This window comes from Bombina bombina, chromosome 9, assembly GCF_027579735.1.
Source record: "Bombina bombina isolate aBomBom1 chromosome 9, aBomBom1.pri, whole genome shotgun sequence".
NCBI classification, from domain to species: domain Eukaryota; kingdom Metazoa; phylum Chordata; class Amphibia; order Anura; family Bombinatoridae; genus Bombina; species Bombina bombina.
Window position 1 is genome coordinate 277885880 of NC_069507.1, and position 26617 is coordinate 277912496.

The 26617-nt window shown below is 43.5% G+C and overlaps 1 protein-coding gene across 2 annotated transcripts in view; it reads right to left on the reverse strand.

Annotated features, from left to right (window-relative positions):
- C1S (complement C1s) overlaps positions 1–26617 on the reverse strand; it is a 164265-nt gene that overhangs the window by 53854 nt on the left and 83794 nt on the right. For both annotated transcript variants that reach the window (XM_053692820.1, XM_053692819.1), the window contains 2 exons: positions 16132–16279; positions 1340–1461 (listed from right to left, as the gene is read on the reverse strand). In XM_053692820.1, the coding sequence (XP_053548795.1) occupies positions 1340–1461; positions 16132–16279 (270 nt within the window). The remainder of the gene's footprint in view (positions 1–1339; positions 1462–16131; positions 16280–26617) is intronic.

Below are 26617 nucleotides of genomic sequence, written 5' to 3' on the forward strand. Positions count from 1 at the left end.
AAGCTCCATTCAGCCTCACCTGTCTCTTTGTTATTCTAGGTAACTGATTCACTAAAGCTCCCTCCAGCCTCACCTGTCCCTATTTTATTTTTTGTAACTGATTCACTAAAGCTCCCTCCAGCCTCACCTATCCCTATGTTATTTTATGTAACTGATTTACTAAAGCTCCCTCCAGCCTCACCTGTCCCTATGTTATTCTATGTATCTGATTCACTAAAGCTCCCTCCAGCCACACCTGTCCCTATGTTATTCTATGTATCTGATTCACTAAAGCTCTCTCCAGTCTCACCTGTTCCTATGTTATTTTATGCAACTGATTCACTAAAGTTCCCTCCAACCTCACCTGTCCCTATTTTATTCTATGTAACTGATTCACTAAAGCTCCCTCCAGCCTCACCTGTCCCTATGTTATTCTATGTAACTGATTCACTAAAGCTCCTTCCAGCCTCACCTGTCCCTATGTTATTCTATGTAACTGATTCACTAAAGCTCCCTCCAGCCTCAACTGTCCCTATGTTATTCTATGTACCTGATTCACTAAAGCTCCCTCCAGCCTCACCTGTCCCTATGTTATTCTATGTAACTGATTCACTAAAGCTCCCTCCAGCCTCAACTGTCCCTATGTTATTCTATGTACCTGATTCACTAAAGCTCCCTCCAGCCTCACCTGTCCCTTTGTTATTCAATGTAACTGATTCACTAAGCCTCCCTCTAGCCTCACCTGTCCCTATTTTATTTTATGTAACTGATTCACTAAAGCTCCCTCCAGCCTCACCTGTCTCTTTGTTATTCTATGTAACTGATTCACTAAAACTCCATTCAGCCTCACCTGTCTCTATGTTATTCTAGGTAACTGATTCACTAAAGCTCCCTCCAGCCTCACCTGTCCCTATGTTATTCTATGTAACTGATTCACTAAAGCTCTCTCTAGTCTCACCTGTCCCTATGTTATTCTATGTAACTGATTCACTAAAGCTCCATCCAGCCTTACCTGTCCCTATATTATTCTGTGTAACTGATTCATTAAAGCTCCCTCCAGCCTCACCTGTCCCTATGTTATTCTATGTAACTGATTCACAAAAGCTCTCTCCAGCCTCACCTGTCCCTATATTATTCTATGTAACTGGTTCACTAACCTTCCCTCCAGCCTCTCTTGTCCCTATGTTATTCTATGGAACAGATTCACTAAAGCTCCCTCTAGTCTCATTTGTCCATATGTTATTTTATGTAACTGATTCATGGTGAGGCTGGAGAGTATACTTAGTGAATATAGTAGAATGAGAGGTGTAGCTAGCTTTACTCTGTGTAACAAGAGTTTATCTCCTCATTCTCCCCTTACCTTATCCTGCATGATTTCGAACCCTGTTTTGCACGTTATTACAATAACATCTCTGAACACGTATCTGTCCTTCTGGGGCTCCAAGACAGCATATGGCATAGCGGGTACCGGGCACGGGATGGCTGGGAACATAGAGGGAGACCTGAGTGTGTGTGTGTATTTATGTATATAAAGTGCATAACTAGACACTGTATGACCATGTGAGTGAGTGTGTTATGTTACTGTACAGTGTAGGTGCATAAGCAGGTGAGTGCATAACTAGACACTGTATAACCATGTGAGTGAGTGTGTTATGTTACCGTACAGTGTAGGTGCATAAGCAGGTGAGTGCATGACTAGACACTGTATGACCATGTGAGTGAGTGTGTTATGTTACCGTACAGTGTAGGTGCATAAGTAGGTGAGTGCATGACTAGACACTGTATGACCATGTGAGTGAGTGTATTATGTAACTGTACAGTGTAGGTGCATAAGCATGTGAGTGCATAACTAGACACTGTATGACCATGTGAGTGAGTGTGTTATATTACTGTACAGTGTAGGTGCATAAGCAGGTGAGTGCATAACTAGACACTGTATGACCATGTGAGTGACTGTGTTATGTTACTGTACAGTGTAGGTGCATAAGCAGGTGAGTGCATGACTAGACACTGTATGACCATGTGAGTGAGTGTGTTATGTTACTGTACAGTGTAGGTGCATAAGCAGGTGAGTGCATGACTAGACACTGTATGACCATGTGAGTGAGTGTGTTATATTACTGTACAGTGTAGGTGCATAAGCAGGTGAGTGTATGACTAGACACTGTATGACCATGTGAGTGACTGTGTTATGTTACTGTACAGTGTAGGTGCATAAGCAGGTGAGTGCATGACTAGACACTGTATGACCATGTGAGTGACTGTGTTATGTTACTGTACAGTGTAGGTGCATAAGCAGGTAAGTGCATAACTAGACACTGTATGACCATGTGAGTGAGTGTGTTATATTACTGTACAGTGTAGGTGCATAAGCAGGTGAGTGCATGACTAGACACTGTATGACCATGTGAGTGAGTGTGTTATGTTACTGTACAGTGTAGGTGCATAAGCAGGTGAGTGCATAACTAGACACTGTATGACCATGTGAGTGAGTGTGTTATGTTACTGTACAGTGTAGGTGCATAAGCAGGTGAGTGCATGACTAGACACTGTATGACCATGTGAGTGAGTGTGTTATGTTACTGTACAGTGTAGGTGCATAAGCAGGTGAGTGCATGACTAGACACTGTATGACCATGTGAGTGATTGTGTTATGTAACTGTACAATGTAGGTGCATAAGCAGGTAAGTGCATAACTAGACACTGTATGACCATGTGAGTGAGTGTGTTATATAAGTGTACAGTGTAGGTGCTTAAGCAGGTGAGTGTATGACTAGACACTGTATGACCATGTGAGTGACTGTGTTATGTTACTGTACAGTGTAGGTGCATAAGCAGGTGAGTGTATGACTAGACACTGTATGACCATGTGAGTGAGTGTGTTATGTTACTGTACAGTGTAGGTGCATAAGCAGGTGAGTGTATGACTAGACACTGTATGACCATGTGAGTGAGTGTGTTATGTTACTGTACAGTGTAGATGCATAAGCAGGTGAGTGCATAACTAGACACAGTATGACCATGTGAGTGAGTGTGTTATGTTACTGTACAGTGTAGGTGCATAAGCAGGTGAGTGCATAACTAGACACTGTATGACCATGTGAGTGAGTGTATTATGTAACTGTACAGTGTAGGTGCATAAGCATGTGAGTGCATGACTAGACACAGTATGACCATGTGAGTGAGTGTGTTATATTACTGTACAGTGTAGGTGCATAAGCAGGTGAGTGCATGACTAAACACTGTATGACCATGTGAGTGAGTGTGTTATGTTACTGTACAGTGTAGGTGCATAAGCAGGTGAGTGTATGACTAGACACTGTATGACCATGTGAGTGAGTGTGTTATGTTACTGTACAGTGTAGGTGCATAAGCAGGTGAGTGCATGACTAGACACAGTATGACCATGTGAGTGAGTGTGTTATGTTACTGTACAGTGTAGGTGCATAAGCAGGTAAGTGCATAACTAGACACTGTATGACCATGTGAGTGAGTGTGTTATGTAACTGTACAGTGTAGGTGCATAAGCAGGTGAGTGTATGACTAGACACTGTATGACCATGTGAGTGAGTGTGTTATGTTACTGTACAGTGTAGGTGCATAGGCATGTGAGTGCATGACTAGACACAGTATGACCATGTGAGTGAGTGTGTTATGTTACTGTACAGTGTAGGTGCATAAGCAGGTGAGTGCATGACTAGACACAGTATGACCATGTGAGTGAGTGTGTTATGTTACTGTACAGTGTAGGTGCATAAGCAGGTGAGTGCATGACTAGACACAGTATGACCATGTGAGTGAGTGTGTTATGTTACTGTACAGTGTAGGTGCATAGGCATGTGAGTGCATGACTAGACACAGTATGACCATGTGAGTGAGTGTGTTATGTTACTGTACAGTGTAGGTGCATAAGCAGGTGAGTGCATAACTAGACACTGTATGACCATATGAGTGAGTGTGTTATGTAACTGTACAGTGTAGGTGCATAAGCATGTGAGTGCATGACTAGACACTGTATGACCATGTGAGTGAGTGTGTTATGTAACTGTACAGTGTAGGTGCATAAGCAGGTGAGTGCATGACTAGACACTGTATGACCATGTGAGTGAGTGTGTTATGTTACTGTACAGTGTAGGTGCATAAGCAGGTGAGTGCATAACTAGACACAGTATGACCATGTGAGTGAGTGTGTTATGTTACTGTACAGTGTAGGTGCATAAGCAGGTGAGTGCATGACTAGACACTGTATGACCATGTGAGTGAGTGTGTTATGTTACTGTACAGTGTAGGTGCATAAGCAGGTAAGTGCATAACTAGACACTGTATGACCATGTGAGTGACTGTGTTATGTTACTGTACAGTGTAGGTGCATAAGCAGGTGAGTGCATAACTAGACACTGTATGACCATGTGAGTGACTGTGTTATGTTACTGTACAGTGTAGGTGCATAAGCAGGTGAGTGCATAACTAGACACTGTATGACCATGTGAGTGAGTGTGTTATATTACTGTATAGTGTAGGTGCATAAGCAGGTGAGTGCATAACTAGACACTGTATGACCATGTGAGTGAGTGTGTTATGTAACTGTGCAATGTAGGTGCATAAGCAGGTGAGTGCATGACTAGACACTGTATGACCATGTGAGTGAGTGTGTTATGTTACTGTACAGTGTAGGTGCATAAGCAGGTAAGTGCATAACTAGACACTGTATGACCATGTGAGTGACTGTGTTATGTTACTGTACAGTGTAGGTGCATAAGCAGGTGAGTGCATAACTAGACACTGTATGACCATGTGAGTGACTGTGTTATGTTACTGTACAGTGTAGGTGCATAAGCAGGTGAGTGCATAACTAGACACTGTATGACCATGTGAGTGAGTGTGTTATGTAACTGTACAGTGTAGGTGCATAAGCAGGTGAGTGCATGACTAGACACTGTATGACCATGTGAGTGAGTGTGTTATGTTACTGTACAGTGTAGGTGCATAAGCAGGTGAGTGCATAACTAGACACAGTATGACCATGTGAGTGAGTGTGTTATGTTACTGTACAGTGTAGGTGCATAAGCAGGTGAGTGCATCACTAGACACTGTATGACCATGTGAGTGAGTGTGTTATGTTACTGTACAGTGTAGGTGCATAAGCAGGTGAGTAAATGACTAGACACTGTATGACCATGTGAGTGAGTGTGTTATGTTACTGTACAGTGTAGGTGCATAAGCAGGTAAGTGCATAACTAGACACTGTATGACCATGTGAGTGACTGTGTTATGTTACTGTACAGTGTAGGTGCATAAGCAGGTGAGTGCATAACTAGACACTGTATGACCATGTGAGTGACTGTGTTATGTTACTGTACAGTGTAGGTGCATAAGCATGTGAGTGCATAACTAGACACTGTATGACCATGTGAGTGACTGTGTTATGTTACTGTACAGTGTAGGTGCATAAGCAGGTGAGTGCATAACTAGACACTGTATGACCATGTGAGTGAGTGTGTTATATTACTGTATAGTGTAGGTGCATAAGCAGGTGAGTGCATAACTAGACACTGTATGACCATGTGAGTGAGTGTGTTATGTAACTGTACAATGTAGGTGCATAAGCAGGTGAGTGCATGACTAGACACTGTATGACCATGTGAGTGAGTGTGTTATGTTACTGTACAGTGTAGGTGCATAAGCAGGTAAGTGCATAACTAGACACTGTATGACCATGTGAGTGACTGTGTTATGTTACTGTACAGTGTAGGTGCATAAGCAGGTGAGTGCATAACTAGACACTGTATGACCATGTAAGTGACTGTGTTATGTTACTGTACAGTGTAGGTGCATAAGCAGGTGAGTGCATAACTAGACACTGTATGACCATGTGAGTGACTGTGTTATGTTACTGTACAGTGTAGGTGCATAAGCAGGTGAGTGCATAACTAGACACTGTATGACCATGTGAGTGAGTGTGTTATGTTACTGTACAGTGTAGGTGCATAAGCAGGTGAGTGTATGACTAGTCACTGTATGACCATGTGAGTGAGTGTGTTATGTTACTGTACAGTGTAGGTGCATAAGCAGGTGAGTGCATGACTAGACACTGTATGACCATGTGAGTGAGTGTGTTATATTACTGTATAGTGTAGGTGCATAAGCAGATGAGTGCATAACTAGACACTGTATGACCATGTGAGTGAGTGTGTTATGTAACTGTACAATGTAGGTGCATAAGCAGGTGAGTGCATGACTAGACACTGTATGACCATGTGAGTGAGTGTGTTATGTAACTGTACAATGTAGGTGCATAAGCAGGTGAGTGTATGACTAGACACTGTATGACCATGTGAGTGACTGTGTTATGTTACTGTACAGTGTAGGTGCATAAGCAGGTGAGTGCATAACTAGACACTGTATGACCATGTGAGTGACTGTGTTATGTTACTGTACAGTGTAGGTGCATAAGCAGGTGAGTGCATAACTAGACACTGTATGACCATGTGAGTGAGTGTGTTATGTAACTGTACAGTGTAGGTGCATAAGCAGGTGAGTGCATGACTAGACACAGTATGACCATGTGAGTGAGTGTGTTATGTTACTGTACAGTGTAGGTGCATAAGCAGGTGAGTGCATGACTAGACACTTTATGACCATGTGAGTGAGTGTGTTATGTAACTGTACAGTGTAGGTGCATAAGCAGGTGAGTGCATGACTAGACACTGTATGACCATGTGAGTGAGTGTGTTATGTTACTGTACAGTGTAGGTGCATAAGCAGGTGAGTGCATAACTAGACACTGTATGACCATGTGAGTGAGTGTGTTATGTAACTGTACAGTGTAGGTGCATAAGCAGGTGAGTGCATGACTAGACACTGTATGACCATGTGAGTGAGTGTGTTATGTTACTGTACAGTGTAGGTGCATAAGCAGGTGAGTGCATGACTAGACACTGTATGACCATGTGAGTGAGTGTGTTATGTTACTGTACAGTGTAGGTGCATAAGCAGGTGAGTGCATGACTAGACACTGTATGACCATGTGAGTGAGTGTGTTATGTTACTGTACAGTGTAGGTGCATAAGCATGTGAGTGCATGACTAGACACTGTATGACCATGTGAGTGACTGTGTTATGTTACTGTACAGTGTAGGTGCATAAGCAGGTGAGTGCATGACTAGACACTGTATGACCATGTGAGTGAGTGTGTTATGTAACTGTACAGTGTAGGTGCATAAGCAGGTGAGTGCATGACTAGACACTGTATGACCATGTGAGTGAGTGTGTTATATTACTGTACGGTGTAGGTGCATAAGCAGGTGAGTGCATGACTAGACACTATATGACCATGTGAGTGAGTGTGTTATATTACTGTACAGTGTAGGTGCATAAGCAGGTGAGTGCATAACTAGACACTGTATGACCATGTGAGTGACTGTGTTATGTTACTGTACAGTGTAGGTGCATAAGCAGGTGAGTGCATAACTAGACACTGTATGACCATGTGAGTGAGTGTGTTATGTTACTGTACAGTGTAGGTGCATAAGCAGGTGAGTGCATAACTAGACACTGTATGACCATGTGAGTGAGTGTGTTACGTTACTGTACAGTGTAGGTGCATAAGCAGGTGAGTGCATAACTAGACACTGTATGACCATGTGAGTGAGTGTGTTATATTACTGTACAGTGTAGGTGCATAAGCAGATGAGTGCATAACTAGACACTGTATGACCATGTGAGTGATTGTGTTATGTAACTGTACAGTGTAGGTGCATAAGCAGGTGAGTGCATGACTAGACACTGTATGACCATGTGAGTGAGTGTGTTATGTAACTGTACAATGTAGGTGCATAAGCAGGTGAGTGCATGACTAGACACTGTATGACCATGTGAGTGAGTGTGTTATGTAACTGTACAATGTAGGTGCATAAGCAGGTGAGTGCATGACTAGACACTGTATGACCATGTGAGTGAGTGTGTTATGTAACTGTACAATGTAGGTGCATAAGCAGGTGAGTGTATGACTAGACACTGTATGACCATGTGAGTGACTGTGTTATGTTACTGTACAGTGTAGGTGCATAAGCAGGTGAGTGCATAACTAGACACTGTATGACCATGTGAGTGACTGTGTTATGTTACTGTACAGTGTAGGTGCATAAGCAGGTGAGTGCATAACTAGACACTGTATGACCATGTGAGTGAGTGTGTTATGTAACTGTACAGTGTAGGTGCATAAGCAGGTGAGTGCATGACTAGACACTGTATGACCATGTGAGTGAGTGTGTTATGTTACTGTACAGTGTAGGTGCATAAGCAGGTGAGTGCATGACTAGACACTTTATGACCATGTGAGTGAGTGTGTTATGTAACTGTACAGTGTAGGTGCATAAGCAGGTGAGTGCATGACTAGACACTGTATGACCATGTGAGTGAGTGTGTTATGTTACTGTACAGTGTAGGTGCATAAGCAGGTGAGTGCATAACTAGACACTGTATGACCATGTGAGTGAGTGTGTTATGTAACTGTACAGTGTAGGTGCATAAGCAGGTGAGTGCATGACTAGACACTGTATGACCATGTGAGTGAGTGTGTTATGTTACTGTATAGTGTAGGTGAGTAAGCAGGTGAGTGCATGACTAGACACTGTATGACCATGTGAGTGAGTGTGTTATGTTACTGTACAGTGTAGGTGCATAAGCAGGTGAGTGCATGACTAGACACTGTATGACCATGTGAGTGAGTGTGTTATGTTACTGTACAGTGTAGGTGCATAAGCATGTGAGTGCATGACTAGACACTGTATGACCATGTGAGTGAGTGTGTTATGTTACTGTACAGTGTAGGTGCATAAGCAGGTGAGTGCATGACTAGACACTGTATGACCATGTGAGTGAGTGTGTTATGTAACTGTACAGTGTAGGTGCATAAGCAGGTGAGTGCATGACTAGACACTGTATGACCATGTGAGTGAGTGTGTTATATTACTGTACGATGTAGGTGCATAAGCAGGTGAGTGCATGACTAGACACTATATGACCATGTGAGTGAGTGTGTTATATTACTGTACAGTGTAGGTGCATAAGCAGGTGAGTGCATGACTAGACACTGTATGACCATGTGAGTGACTGTGTTATGTTACTGTACAGTGTAGGTGCATAAGCAGGTGAGTGCATAACTAGACACTGTATGACCATGTGAGTGAGTGTGTTATGTTACTGTACAGTGTAGGTGCATAAGCAGGTGAGTGCATAACTAGACACTGTATGACCATGTGAGTGAGTGTGTTATATTACTGTACAGTGTAGGTGCATAAGCAGGTGAGTGCATGACTAGACACTGTATGACCATGTGAGTGAGTGTGTTATGTTACTGTACAGTGTAGGTGCATAAGCAGGTGAGTGCATGACTAGACACTGTATGACCATGTGAGTGAGTGTGTTATGTTACTGTACAGTGTAGGTGCATAAGCATGTGAGTGCATGACTAGACACCGTATGACCATGTGAGTGAGTGTGTTATATAAGTGTACAGTGTAGGTGCATAAGCATGTGAGTGCATGACTAGACACCGTATGACCATGTGAGTGAGTGTGTTATGTTACTGTACAATGTACGTGCATAAGCAGGTGAGTGCATGACTAGACACTGTATGACCATGTGAGTGAGTGTGTTATATTACTGTACAGTGTAGGTGCATAAGCATGTGAGTGCATGACTAGACACTGTATGACCATGTGAGTGAGTGTATTATGTAACTGTACAGTGTAGGTGCATAAGCAGGTGAGTGCATAACTAGACACTATATGACCATGTGAGTGAGTGTGCTATGTTACTGTACAGTGTAGGTGCATAAGCAGGTGAGTGCATAACTAGACACTGTATGACCATGTGAGTGAGTGTGTTATGTTACTGTTCAGTGTAGGTTCATAAGCAGGTGAGTGCATAACTAGACACTGTATGACCATGTGAGTGAGTGTGTTATATTTCTGTACAGTGTAGGTGCATAAGCAGGTGAGTGCATAACTAGACACTGTATGACCATGTGAGTGACTATGTTATGTTACTGTACAGTGTAGGTGCATAAGCAGGTGAGTGCATGACTAGACACTGTATGACCATGTGAGTGACTGTGTTATGTTACTGTACAATGTAGGTGCATAAGCAGGTGAGTGCATGACTAGACACTGTATGACCATGTGAGTGACTATGTTATGTTACTGTACAGTGTAGGTGCATAAGCAGGTGAGTGCATGACTAGACAATGTATGACCATGTGAGTGAGTGTGTTATGTAACTGTACAGTGTAGGTGCATAAGCAGGTGAGTGCATAACTAGACACCGTATGACCATGTGAGTGAGTGTGTTATGTTACTGTACAGTGTAGGTGCATAAGCAGGTGAGTGCATGACTAGACACTGTATGACCATGTGAGTGAGTGTGTTATGTTACTGTACAGTGTAGGTGCATAAGCAGGTGAGTGCATGACTAGACACTGTATGACCATATGAGTGAGTGTGTTATGTTACTGTACAGTGTAGGTGCATAAGCAGGTGAGTGTATGACTAGACACTGTATGACCATGTGAGTGAGTGTATTATGTAACTGTACAGTGTAGGTGCATAAGCATGTGAGTGCATGACTAGACACTGTATGACCATGTGAGTTATGTAACTGTACAGTGTAGGGGCATAAGCAGGTGAGTGCATAACTAGACACTGTATGACCATGTGAGTGAGTGTGTTATGTAACTGTACAGTGTAGGTGCATAATCAGGTGAGTGCATAACTAGACACTGTGTGACCATGTGAGTGAGTGTGTTATGTTACTGTACAGTGTAGGTGCATAAGCAGGTGAGTGCATGACTAAACACTGTATGACCATGTGAGTGAGTGTGTTATATTACTGTACAGTTTAGGTGCATAAGCAGGTGAGTGCATGACTAGACACTGTATGACCATGTGAGTGAGTGTGTTATGTTACCGTACAGTGTAGGTGCATAAGCAGGTGAGTGCATGACTAGACACTGTATGACCATGTGAGTGACTGTGTTATGTTACTGTACAATGTAGGTGCATAAGCAGGTGAGTGCATGACTAGACACTGTATGACCATGTGAGTGAGTGTGTTATGTTACTGTACAGTGTAGGTGCATAAGCAGGTGAGTGCATGACTAGACACTGTATGACCATGTGAGTGAGTGTATTATGTAACTGTACAGTGTAGGTGCATAAGCAGGTGAGTGCATGACTAGACACTGTATGACCATGTGAGTGAGTGTGTTATGTTACCGTACAGTGTAGGTGCATAAGCAGGTGAGTGCATAACTAGACACTGTATGACCATGTGAGTGAGTGTATTATGTAACTGTACAGTGTAGGTGCATAAGCAGGTAAGTGCATAACTAGACACTGTGTGACCATGTGAGTGAGTGTGTTATGTTACTGTACAGTGTAGGTGCATAAGCAGGTGAGTGCATGACTAGACACTGTATGACCATGTGAGTGAGTGTGTTATGTAACTGTACAGTGTAGGTGCATAAGCATGTGAGTGCATGACTAGACACAGTATGACCATGTGAGTGAGTGTGTTATGTTACTGTACAGTGTAGGTGCATAAGCAGGTGAGTGCATAACTAGACACTGTATGACCATGTGAGTGACTGTGTTATGTTACTGTACAGTGTAGGTGCATAAGCAGGTGAGTGCATAACTAGACACTATATGACCATGTGAGTGAGTGTGTTATGTAACTGTACAGTGTAGGTGCATAAGCATGTGAGTGCATGACTAGACACAGTATGACCATGTGAGTGAGTGTGTTATGTTACTGTACAGTGTAGGTGCATAAGCAGGTGAGTGCATGACTAGACACTGTATGACCATGTGAGTGAGTGTGTTATGTTACTGTACAGTGTAGGTGCATAAGCAGGTGAGTGCATGACTAGACACTGTATGACCATGTGAGTGAATGTGTTATGTTACTGTACAGTGTAGGTGCATAAGCAGGTGAGTGCATAACTAGACACTGTATGACCATGTGAGTGAGTGTGTTACATTACTGTACAGTGTAGGTGCATAAGCAGGTGAGTGCATGACTAGACACTGTATGACCATGTGAGTGAGTGTGTTATGTTACTGTACAGTGTAGGTGCATAAGCAGGTGAGTGCATGACTAGACACTGTATGACCATGTGAGTGAGTGTGTTATGTTACTGTACAGTGTAGGTGCATAAGCAGGTGAGTGCATAACTAGACACTGTATGACCATGTGAGTGAGTGTGTTATGTTACTGTACAGTGTAGGTGCATAAGCAGGTGAGTGTATGACTAGACACTGTATGACCATGTGAGTGACTGTGTTATGTTACTGTACAGTGTAGGTGCATAAGCAGGTGAGTGCATAACTAGACACTGTATGACCATGTGAGTTAGTGTGTTATGTTACTGTACAGTGTAGGTGCATAAGCAGGTGAGTGTATGACTAGACACTGTATGACCATGTGAGTGAGTGTGTTATGTTACTGTACAGTGTAGTTGCATAAGCAGGTGAGTGCATGACTAGACACTGTATGACCATGTGAGTGAGTGTGTTATGTTACTGTACAGTGTAGGTGCATAAGCAGGTGAGTGCATGACTAGACACTGTATGACCATGTGAGTGACTGTGTTATGTAACTGTACAGTGTAGGTGCATAAGCAGGTAAGTGCATAACTAGACACTGTATGACCATGTGAGTGAGTGTGTTATGTTACTGTACAATGTAGGTGCATAAGCAAGTGAGTGCATAACTAGACACTGTATGACCATGTGAGTGACTGTGTTATGTTACTGTACAGTGTAGGTGCATAAGCAGGTGAGTGCATGACTAGACACTGTATGACCATGTGAGTGACTATGTTATGTTACTGTACAGTGTAGGTGCATAAGCAGGTGAGTGCATGACTAGACACTGTATGACCATGTGAGTGACTGTGTTATGTAACTGTACAGTGTAGGTGCATAAGCAGGTGAGTGCATGACTAGACACTGTATGACCATGTGAGTGAGTGTGTTATATTACTGTACAGTGTAGGTGCATAAGCAGGTGAGTGCATGACTAGACACTGTATGACCATGTGAGTGAGTGTGTTATGTTACTGTACAGTGTAGGTGCATAAGCATGTGAGTGTATGACTAGACACTGTATGACCATGTGAGTGAGTGTATTATGTAACTGTACAGTGTAGGTGCATAAGCAGGTGAGTGCATGACTAGACACTGTATGACCATGTGAGTGAGTGTGTTATGTTACTGTACAGTGTAGGTGCATAAGCAGTTGAGTGTATGACTAGACACTGTATGACCATGTGAGTGAGTGTGTTATGTTACTGTACAGTGTAGGTGCATAAGCAGGTGAGTGCATGACTAGACACTGTATGACCATGTGAGTGACTGTGTTATGTTACTGTACAGTGTAGGTGCATAAGCAGGTGAGTGCATAACTAGACACTGTATGACCATGTGAGTGAGTGTGTTATGTTACTGTACAGTGTAGGTGCATAACCATGTGAGTGTATGACTAGACACTGTATGACCATGTGAGTGAGTGTGTTATGTTACTGTACAGTGTAGGTGCATAAGCAGGTGAGTGTATGACTAGACACTGTATGACCATGTGAGTGAGTGTGTTATGTTACTGTATAGTGTAGGTGCATAAGCAGGTGAGTGCATGACTAGACACTGTATGACCATGTGAGTGACTATGTTATGTTACTGTACAGTGTAGGTGCATAAGCAGGTGAGTGCATGACTAGACACTGTATGACCATGTGAGTGACTGTGTTATGTTACTGTACAGTGTAGGTGCATAAGCAGGTGAGTGCATGACTAGACACTGTATGACCATGTGAGTGACTGTGTTATGTTACTGTACAGTGTAGGTGCATAAGCAGGTGAGTGCATGACTAGACACTGTATGACCATGTGAGTGAGTGTGTTATGTTACTGTTCAGTGTAGGTGCATAAGCAGGTGAGTGCATAACTAGACACTGTATGACCATGTGAGTGAGTGTGTTATGTTACTGTACAGTGTAGGTGCATAAGCAGGTGAGTGCATAGCTAGACACTGTATGACCATGTGAGTGAGTGTGTTATGTTACTGTACAGTGTAGGTGCATAAGCAGGTGAGTGCATAACTAGACACTGTATGACCATGTGAGTGAGTGTGTTATGTTACTGTACAGTGTAGGTGCATAAGCAGGTGAGTGCATAACTAGACACTGTATGACCATGTGAGTGACTGTGTTATGTTACTGTACAGTGTAGGTGCATAAGCAGGTGAGTGCATGACTAGACACTCTATGACCATGTGAGTGAGTGTGTTATGTTACTGTATAGTGTAGGTGCATAAGCAGGTGAGTGCATGACTAGACACTGTATGACCCTGTGAGTGATTGTGTTATGTAACTGTACAATGTAGGTGCATAAGCAGGTGAGTGCATGACTAGACACTGTATGACCATGTGAGTGACTGTGTTATATAAGTGTACAGTGTAGGTGCATAAGCAGGTGAGTGCATGTCTAGACACTGTATGACCCTGTGAGTGATTGTGTTATGTAACTGTACAATGTAGGTGCATAAGCAGGTGAGTGCATGACTAGACACTGTATGACCATGTGAGTGAGTGTGTTATATAAGTGTACAGTGTAGGTGCATAAGCAGGTGAGTGTATGACTAGACACTGTATGACCATGTGAGTGAGTGTGTTATATTACTGTACAGTGTAGGTGTATAAGCAGGTGAGTGCATGTCTAGACACTATATGACCATGTGAGTGAGTGTGTTATATAAGTGTACAGTGTAGGTGCATAAGCAGGTGAGTGCATGTCTAGACACTTTATGACCATGTGAGTGAGTGTGTTATATAAGTGTACAGTGTAGGTGCATAAGCAGGTGAGTGCATGTCTAGACACTATATGACCATGTGAGTGAGTGTGTTATATAAGTGTACAGTGTAGGTGCATAAGCAGGTGAGTGTATGACTAGACACTGTATGACCATGTGAGTGAGTGTGTTATATTACTGTACAGTGTAGGTGCATAAGCAGGTGAGTGCATGTCTAGACACTATATGACCATGTGAGTGAGTGTGTTATATAAGTGTACAGTGTAGGTGCATAAGCAGGTGAGTGTATGACTAGACGCTGTATGACCATGTGAGTGAGTGTGTTATGTAACTGTACAGTTTAGGTGCATAAGCAGGTGAGTGCATAACTAGACACTGTATGACCATGTGAGTGACTGTGTTATGTAACTGTACAGTGTAGGTGCATAAGCAGGTGAGTGCATGACTAGACACTGTATGACCATGTTAGTGAGTGTGTTATGTTACTGTACATTGTAGGTGCATAAGCAGGTGAGTGCATGACTAAACACTGTATGACCATGTGAGTGAGTGTGTTATATTACTGTACAGTGTAGGTGCATAAGCAGGTGAGTGCATAACTAGACACTGTATGACCATGTGAGTGAGTGTGTTATGTTACTGTACAGTGTAGGTGCATAAGCAGGTGAGTGCATAACTAGACACTGTATGACCATGTGAGTGAGTGTGTTATGTTACTGTACAGTGTAGGTGCATAAGCAGGTGAGTGCATAACTAGACACTGTATGACCATGTGAGTGAGTGTGTTATGTTACTGTACAGTGTAGGTGCATAAGCAGGTGAGTGCATAACTAGACACTGTATGACCATGTGAGTGAGTGTGTTATGTTACTGTACAGTGTAGGTGCATAAGCAGGTGAGTGCATAACTAGACACTGTATGACCATGTGAGTGAGTGTGTTATGTTACTGTACAGTGTAGGTGCATAAGCAGGTGAGTGCATGACTAGACACTGTATGACCATGTGAGTGAGTGTGTTATATTACTGTACAGTGTAGGTGCATAAGCAGGTGAGTGCATGACTAGACACTGTATGACCATGTGAGTGAGTGTGTTATATTACTGTACAGTGTAGGTGCATAAGCAGGTGAGTGCATGACTAGACACTGTATGACCATGTGAGTGACTGTGTTATGTTACCGTACAGTGTAGGTGCATAAGCAGGTGAGTGCATAACTAGACACTGTATGACCATGTGAGTGAGTGTGTTATGTTACTGTACAGTGTAGGTGCGTAACTCACCATCCTCTGAGTAGTGTAATCTCCAGCCTCTGTTTTCTCCCCCATTGTCTGTCTGAAATATTATATCCACCTCGTTGCTGCCGGTCATTATCTGAGGTGGAGGTCGGCTCCCACAAAAAACTCCCAGGGTCCGCCCTCTAGCTCTGATCTGGAATAGAGATTAAATCAGAAAATCAGATAAAAAAGTTTCATACCGAGATCAGCTGACTGCAGTGTCAGAGCTGAAGGGAGCCAGGTTACTAGAGAGGGTGAGTATGGCACAGGGAGAGTATGGCACAGCCACAGGGTCAGGATGGCACAGAGTCAGTATGGCACAGAGGGAGTATGGCACAGCCACAAGGTCAGGATGGCACAGGGGGAGTATGGCACAGCCACAGAGTCAGTATGGCACAGTGACAGAGGGAGTATGGCACAGCCACAAGGTCAGGATGGCACAGGGGGAGTATGGCACAGCCACAGAGTCAGTATGGCACAGTGACAGAGGGAGTATGGCACAGCCACAAGGTCAGGATGGCACAGGGGGAGTATGGCACAGCCACAGAGTCAGTATGGCACAGTGACAGAGGGAGTATGGCACAGCCACAAGGTCAGGATGGCACAGGGGGAGTATGGCACAGCCACAGGGTCAGGATGGCACAGGGGGAGTATGGCACAGCCACAAGGTCAGGATGGCACAGGGGGAGTATAGCACAGCCACAAGGTCAGGATGGCACAGGGGGAGTATGGCACAGCCACAGGGTCAGGATGGCACAGGGGGAGTATGGCACAGCCACAAGGTCAGGATGGCACAGGGGGAGTATGGCACAGCCACAGGGTCAGGATGGCACAGGGGGAGTATGGCACAGCCACAAGTTCAGGATGGCACATGGGGAGTATGGCACAGCCACAGGATCAGGATGGCACAGAGTCAGTATGGCACAGTGACAGAGGGAGTATGGCACAGCCACAAGGTCAGGATAGCACAGGGGGAGTATGGCACAGGGTCAGGATGGCACAGGGGGAGTATGGCACAGCCACAGGGTCAGGATTGCACAGGGGGAGTTTGTCACAGGGGGAGTATGGCACATTCACAGGGTCAGGATGGCACAGGGTGAATATGGCACAGTCACAAGGTCAGGATGGCACAGGGTGAATATGGCACAGTCACAGGGTCAGGATAGCACAGGGTGAATATGGCACAGCCACAGGGTCAGTATGGCACAGGGTGAATATGGCACAGCCACAGAGTCAGGATGGCACAGGGGGAGTATGGCACAGGTAATAAGTCCAGGACCTCTAGCACCAGGATAGCACAAACGTGGCTTCACACCAAAAAGCCTCAAACATATGTATCTAACAAACAAGTGTACAGAAGCACTCTAATTATATGCAATTTGTTGCAGACTGTCACAAAATCTACAATGTTTCGGATCTAATGATCCTTATTAAGGATTGTTAGATCCGAAATGTTGTAGATTTTGTCACAGTCTGCAAATTGCATATAATTTTTTGAATAAGTATGGCACAGGGTCGGTATGGCACAGGGTCAGTATGGCACAGGGTCAGTATGGCACAGAGTCAGTATGGCACAGGGTCGGTATGGCACAGGGTCAGTATAACACAGGGTTAGGATGGCACAGGGTTAGGATGGCACAGGATCAGTATGGCACAGGGTTAGGATGGCACAGGGTCAGTATGGCACAGGGTTAGGATGGCACAGGGTCAGTATGGCACAGGGTTAGGATGGCACAGGGTCAGTATGGTACAGGGTTAGGATGGAACAGGGTCAGTATGGCACAGGGTTAGGATGACACAGGGTTAGGATGGCACAGGGTCAGTATGGCACAGGGTCAGTAGGGCACAGGGTTAGGATGGCACAGGGTCAGTATGGCACAGGGTTAGGATAGCACAGGGTCAGTATGGCACATAGTTAGGATAGCACAGGGTCAGTAGGGCACAGGGTCAGTATGGCACAGGGTTAGGATGGCACAGGGTCAGTATGGCACAGGGTTAGGATGGAACAGGGTCAGTATGGCACAGGGTTAGGATGACACAGGGTTAGGATGGCACAGGGTCAGTATGGCACAGGGTCAGTAGGGCACAGGGTTAGGATGGCACAGGGTTAGGATGGCACAGGGTCAGTATGGCACAGGGTTAGGATAGCACAGGGTCAGTAGGGCACAGGGTCAGTATGGCAAAGGGTTAGGATGGCACAGGGTCAGTATGGCACAGGGTTAGGATAGCACAGGGTCAGTATTTCTTGTATTATTTCTTGTATTATTGTTACTTTTTATATGGCTATTTGAGACTTCGTAAGTCTCCTCTGTGCACTCATATAGCAAGTGCTGTCCCCATTTGTGATTTCCTGCCAATACTGCATGAGTCAGAGAAGCCCAAACACAGGCACATGGTTTTGTATACACAGATAAATACAGACATGTACATGATCACTAATACTGTTACACACAGATATTTGCTAACACACATGCACCAACACACGCACACTAACACTACATAAACATGCACCAACACACACACTAACACTACACACAAATGCATCAACACACATACTAACACAAACATATGCGCAAACACTACACACACACGCACAAACACTAACACTACACACATATGCACAAACATTAACACTACACACACATGCACCAACACACACACTAACACTACACACATATGCACAAACACATGCACAAACACTAACACTACACACACTAGCACCAACAAATGCACTAACACTACACACATATGCACCAACACACGCACTAACACTACACACACAAGCACCAACACACGCACTAACACTACACACATATGCACAAATAGACGCACAAAAACTAACACTACACACACATGCACCAACACACACACTAACATACTACACACAAAAGCACCAACACACACACTAACACTACACACACATATGCACCAACACACACACTAACACTACACACATATGCAAAAACACCTGCACAAACACTAACACTACACACACATGCACCACACACACTAACACAAACATATGCACCAACACACGCACAGACACTAACACTACACACACAAGCACTAACACATGCACAAACACTACACACACAAGCACCAACACACACACAAACACTACACACACAAGCATCAACACACACACTAACACATATGCACAAGCACACACACAAACACTAACACTACCCACACAAGCACCAGCACACGCACCAACACTAACACTGCACACGCAAGCCCCAACACACCCACCAACACTAACACTACTACACACAAGCCCCAACACATGTACCAACACTAACACTACACACGCAAGCACCAACACATGCACTAACACTACACACATATGCACAAACACACACACAAACACTAACACTACACACACATGCACCAACACACACACTAACACTACATACATATGAACAAACACAAGCACAAACACTAACACTACACACATATGCACCAACACACACACTAACACACTACACACACAAGCCCCAACACATGCACCAACACTAACACTACACACACAAGCACCAACACATGCACTAACACTACACACATATGCACAAAAACACGCACAAACACTAACACTACACACACAAGCACCAGCACACGCACCACACTAACACTACTACACACAAGCCCCAACACACGCACCAACACTAACACTACACACACAAGCACCAACACATGCACTAACACTACACACATATGCACAAAAACACGCACAAACACTAACACTACACACACAAGCACCAGCACACGCACCAACACTAACACTACTACACACAAGCCCCAACACATGCACCAACACTAACACTACACACACAAGCACCAACACATGCACTAACACTACACACATATGAACAAACACACGCACCAACACTAACACTACACACACAAGCCCCAACACACGCACCAACACTAACTTTACACACACAAGCACCAACACATGCACTAACACTACACACATATGCACAAAAACACGCACAAACACTAACACTACACACACAAGCCCCAACACACGCACCAACACTAACACTACACACACATGCACCAACACACACACTAACATTACACACATATGCACAAACACACGCACAAACACTTACACTACACACACATGCACCAACACACACACTAACATTACACACATATGCACAAACACACGCACAAACACTTACACTACACACATATGCACCAACACAGGCACAAACACTAACACTACACACACAAGCACACGCACCAACACGCAAAACTACACACAGAAGCACCAGCACACGCACAAACCACTATCACTGCACACATAAGCCCCAACACTAATACTACACACACAAGCACCAGCACACACACAAACACACAAGCCCCAACACATGCACCAACACTAACACTTCACACACAAGCACCAACACATGCACTAACACTACACACATATGAACAAACACACGCACCAACACTAACACTACACACACAATCTTCAACACACGCACCAACACTAACACTACACACACAAGCACCAACACATGCACTAACACTAACACTACACACACAAGCACCAACACATGCACTAACACTACACACATATGCACAAAAACACGCACAAACACTAACACTACACACACAAGCCCCAACACACGCACCAACACTAACACTACACACACATGCACCAACACACACACTAACATTACACACATATGCACAAACACACGCACAAACACTTACACTACACACACATGCACCAACACACACACTAACATTACACACATATGCACAAACACACGCACAAACACTTACACTACACACATATGCACCAACACAGGCACAAACACTAGCACTACACACACAAGCACACGCACCAACACGCAAAACTACACACAGAAGCACCAGCACACGCACAAACCACTATCACTGCACACATAAGCCCCAACACTAATACTACACACACAAGCACCAGCACACGCACCAACACTAACACTACACACACAAGCACCAGCACATGCACCAACACTAACACTACACACACAAGCCCCAACACATGCACCAATACTAACACTACACACACAAGCCCCAACGCACACACCAACACTAACACTACACAGATAAACACCAGCACACGCACAAACACTAACACTACACACACAAGCACATGCACCAACACTAAAACTACACACAGAAGCACCAGCACACGCACAAACCACTAACACTGCACACATAAGCCCCAACACTAACACTACACACACAAGCCCCAACACATGCACCAACACTAACACTACACACACAAGCCCCAACACACGCACCAACACTAACACTACACAAATAAGCACCAGCACGCGCACACACTACACACATGCAGCAACACACGTACAAATGCTAACACTAGACACACAAGCACCAGCACACACACAAACACACTACACACACATGCACTAACACTAAAGCTACACAAAAACACATGCAGACATAACGGGCGCCATCCGATATACGGCACAGGTTTCGGCGCAAGCTTGGAAACCTGCGCTGCCCGTAGTTTCAGCTCGCAACTCGAGCTATCCCATATACGGCGCCGTCAGATGCTAAAGTGCCGTAAGTCGGGCAAACTAGCGATGTCCAGAAATCTGCGTAAGTACAAATTTCTGGAGTCGCCAGTGACTTACGGCACTTTAGAAACTGTCGCCACCTACAAAACCTTACTAAAGTATTAAATCTCCCGTACTGTCTAACACGCCTCCCAAAAATAACCCGACACGTATACCCCTCTATCCGCAATCCCCCCTCTCACTCCTAATAATAAACATAATAATAAATAATGTTAGGTTTTATTTTGCAGGTAGTTTAGGGAGTTACGGGGCTCCAATACTCAGCATAAGGCTTACTATGCCTGCAATTTGTGGCGAGGTGAAAATGGAGTAAGATTTCTCCATTTTCGCCATGTAAGTCCTTACGCTGTATATTGGATACCAAACTGCGCTGGTTTGGCATACCTGTCTATAGGCCAAAAAACTACGGCCAAAGGGAGAAATATACGAGCGTAACTTCTATGTTACGCCATATATAGGATACTAAACCAGCGCAATATTTGGCGTCGCCGGCTTTTGCGGGCGACGCTGCATATCGGATCGCGGCCAACGTATTTGGATTAATATACCTATGGTCCTTAACCCCTCCATAAACACACTAACATAGCACTCACACACTTACACATATACATTAATACAATACACACATATATTCAATCAAATGTCCTTATGCCCATATATACACATAAACACACTTATTTATATATATATACACATGCACACACGCATATATATATATATATAAATATATATACAGTATCTCACAAAAGTGAGTACACCCCTCACATTTCTGTAAATATTTATTATATCTTCATGTGACAACACTGAAGAAATGACACTTTGCTACAATGTAAAGTAGTGAGTGTACAGCCTGTATAACAGTGTAAATTTGCTGTCCCCTCAATATAACTCAACACACAGCCATTAATGTCTAAACCGTTGGCAAAAAAAGTGAGTACACTCCTAAGTGGAAATGTCCAAATTGGGTCCAATTAGCCATTTTCCCTCCCCGGTGTCATGTGACTCATTAGTGTTACAAGGTCTCAGGTGTGAATGGGGAGCAAGTGTATTAAATGTGGTGTTATCGCTCTCACACTAGCTCATGCTGGTCACTGGAAGTTCAACATGGCACCTCATGGCAAAGAACTCTCTGAAGATCTGAAAAAAAGAATTGTTGCTCTACATAAAGATGGCCTAGGCTATAAGAAGATTGCCAAGACCCTGAAACTGAGCTGCAGCACAGTGGGCAAGACCATACAGTGGATTCACAGGACAGGTTCTACTCAGAACTGGCCTCGCCATGGTCAACCAAAGAAGTTGAGTGCACGTGCTCAGCATCATGTCCAGAGGTTGTCTTTGGGAAATTGACTTATGAGTGCTGCAATCATTGCTGCAGAGGTTGAAGGGGTGGGGGGTCAGCCTGTCAGTGCTCAGACCATACGTCGCACACTGCATCAAATTGGTCTGCATAGCTGTCATCCCAGAAGGAAGCCTCTTCTAAAGATGATGCACAAGAAAGCCTGCAAACAGTTTGCTGAAGACAAGCAAACTAAGGACATGGATTACTGGAACCATGTCCTGTGGTCCGATGAGACCAAGATAAACGTATTTGGTTCTGATGGTGTCAATCGTGTGTGGCAGCCACCAGGTGAAGAGTACAAAGACAAGTGTGTCTTGCCTACAATCAAGCATGGTGGTGGGAGTATCATGGTCTTGGCCTGCATAATTGCTGCCGGCACTGGGGAGCTACAGTTCATTGAAGGAACCATGAATGCCAACATGTACTGTGACAGTATATAGCAGTGTTATAATACAATTTATGTGTTATTATTCTTTAACCCCTTAATGACCGGACCATTTTTCAATTTTCTTACCCTTAATGACAATGGCTATTTTTACATTTCTGCAGTGTTTGTGTTTAGCTGTAATTTCCCTCTTACTCATTTACTGTACCAACACATATTATATACCGTTTTTCTCGCCATTAAATGGACTTTCTAAAGATAACATTATTTTTATCATATCTACTTTCTAAAGATAACATTATTTTTATCATATCTTATAATTTACTATAAAAAAAATTATAAAATATGAGGAAAAAATGGAAAAAAACACACTTTTTCTAACTTTGACCCCCAAAATATGTTACACATCTACAATCACCAAAAAACACCCATGCTAAATAGTTTCTAAATTTTGTCCTGAGTTTAGAAATACCCAATGTTTGCACGTTCTTTGCTTTTTTTTATGGGGCAATAAATACAAGTAGCACTTCGCTATTTCCAAACCACTTTTTTTCAAAATTAGCGCTAGTTACATTGGAACCCTGATATCTGTCAGGAATACCTGGATATCCCTTGACATGTATATATTTTTTTTTAGTAGACAACCCAAAGTATTGATCTAGGCACATTTTGGTATATTTCATGCCACCATTTCACCGCCAAATGCGATAAAAAAAAAAGTTCACTTTTTCACAAAATTTGTCACAAACTTTAGGTTTCCCACTGAAATTATTTACAAACAGCTTCTGCAATTATGGCACAAATGGTTGTAAATGCTTCTCTGGGATCCCCTTTTTTCAGAAATAGCAGACTTATATGGCTTTTGGGTTGCTTTTTGGTAATTAGAAGGCCGCTAAATGCCGCTGCGCACCACACGTGTTTTATGCCCAGGAGTGAAGGGGTTAATTAGGGAGCTTGTAGGGAGCTTGTAGGGTTAATTTTAGCTTTAGTGTAGAGTAGTAGACAACCCCAAGTATTGATCTAGGCCCATTTTGGTATATTTTATGCCACCATTTGACCGCCAAATGCGAGCAAATAAAAAAAAACTTAACATTTTTCACAATTTTAGGTTTCTCACTGAAATTATTTACAAACAGCTTGTGCAATTATGGCAGAAATTGTTGTAAAAGCTTCTCTGGGATCCCCTTTGTTCAGAAATAGCAGACTTATATGGCTTTGGCATTGCTTTTTGGTAATTAGAAGGCCGCTAAATGCTGCTGCGCACCACACGTTAATTATGCCCAGCAGTGAAGGGGTTAAATTAGGTAGCTTGTAGGGAGCTTGCAGGGTTAATTTTAGAGATCAGCCTCCCACCTGACACATCCCACCCCCTGATCCCTCCCAAACAGCTCTCTTCCCTCCTCCACCCCACAATTGTTCCCGCCATCTTAAGTACTGGCAGAAAGTCTGCCAGTACTAAATAAAAGAGTTTTTTTTTTTTTTTTTTAAATAAAAATAATAAAGTATTTTAGCTGTGATGGACCCCTGCCTTAGCCCCAACCTCCCTGATCCCCCCTCCAGCTCTCTAACCCTCTCCCCTACCTAATTACCACCATCTTGGGTACTGGCAGCTGTCTGCCAGTACCCAGTTTGGCCCCAAAAACCCCCCAAAAAGTATTTTTATTTTATTTTTACTTAAAAAACTATTTCTGTAGTGTAGCAGCCCCCCACAATACCCCCACCCCCACCCCCTCCCAGATCCTTTTATATTTTATTTTTTTTAAAAATCCCTTTTTTTCCCCTTTCTGCCCTCATTCATTGGTGTCAGTGTGGCTAATGGGTGCACGTGCAGGCGCGCACATGCACGCGCACATGAATGCTCACGTGCACACACGCGCATCGTGCACGCGCGTGCATCGTGCACGCGCACCCTCACACCCGGCACTATCGCTACCGGTGCAGAGAGGGCCACAGAGTGGCTCTCTCTGCATCGGGGGCTTGTAAAGTGGTATTGCAGGATGCCTCCATTTCGAGGCATCACTGCAATACCCTCTGAGCTGCTGGAAGCATTTGTGATCGCTTCCAGCACTCTGTTAGACAACTGACGTACCAGGTACGTCCATTGTCATTAACTGCTTGTTAATGCATGACGTACCTGGTACGTCAGTTGTCATTAAGGGGTTAAAACAAACCCCCAATAAAAATGTATATATGAAACAATTGAAATTAATCATTATTCCTAAATTCTTTAGATTAGTTAATATTTATATACACATTGAAATATATTATGTTGAGACCAGATCATGGCCTCTATTTATCAAAGGTCTTGCGGACCTGATCCGACAGTGCAGATCGGGTCCGCAAGACCTCGCTAAATGCGGAGAGCAATACGCTCTCCGCATTTAACATTGCACCAGCAGCTCACAAGAGCTGCTGGTGCAACGCCACCCCCTGCTGACTCACGGCCAATCGGCCGCCAGCAGGGAGGTGTCAATCAACCCGATCATACTCGATCGGGTTGATTTCCGGCGATTCCTGTCCGCCTGCTCAGAGCAGGTGGACAGGGTTATGGAGCAGAGGTCTTTAGACCGATGATTCATAACTTGTGTTTCTGGCGAGTCTGAAGACTCACCAGAAACACGCGCCCACAAGCTCCCTACAGAGCTTGATAAATATGGGCCTATGAATCAAATTATACACGCTAATGCTGTTATAATATTCCATACAAAGATCATAAAAGATATACCCTTAAAATTAACTTTACTCACAATAATCGCATTAAAATACCACAAGAAAATACCAGAATCTTCTGTTATTAACCAATAACTCTAGTTCAGTGCCCAATATGGATTACCAACTTACTATACTTAATTAATACCAGGGATTTGAAGCACAATAACCAGTTTATATACAGTTCTGAAAGAGTTCACCATAATGACTGACTTATAAATCTGTAGTGCAAAACCCTGTCTAGCAAATAAATTATTTAGCGCTGAATATGACTGGTTCAAATTTACACAAGGCTATGGATATAACTTAAAACACAAAATACGCTCTTTAAATTACTAGCTGCAACTTAACTATAGCCTTAGAATACCTTTGCTTAAAATATTAAAAATATACAGTCTTACATCATCACATGAACCAATTGAGTGTCTCAGCTTTCTCTGATAAGTCCAATTTCACCTCATA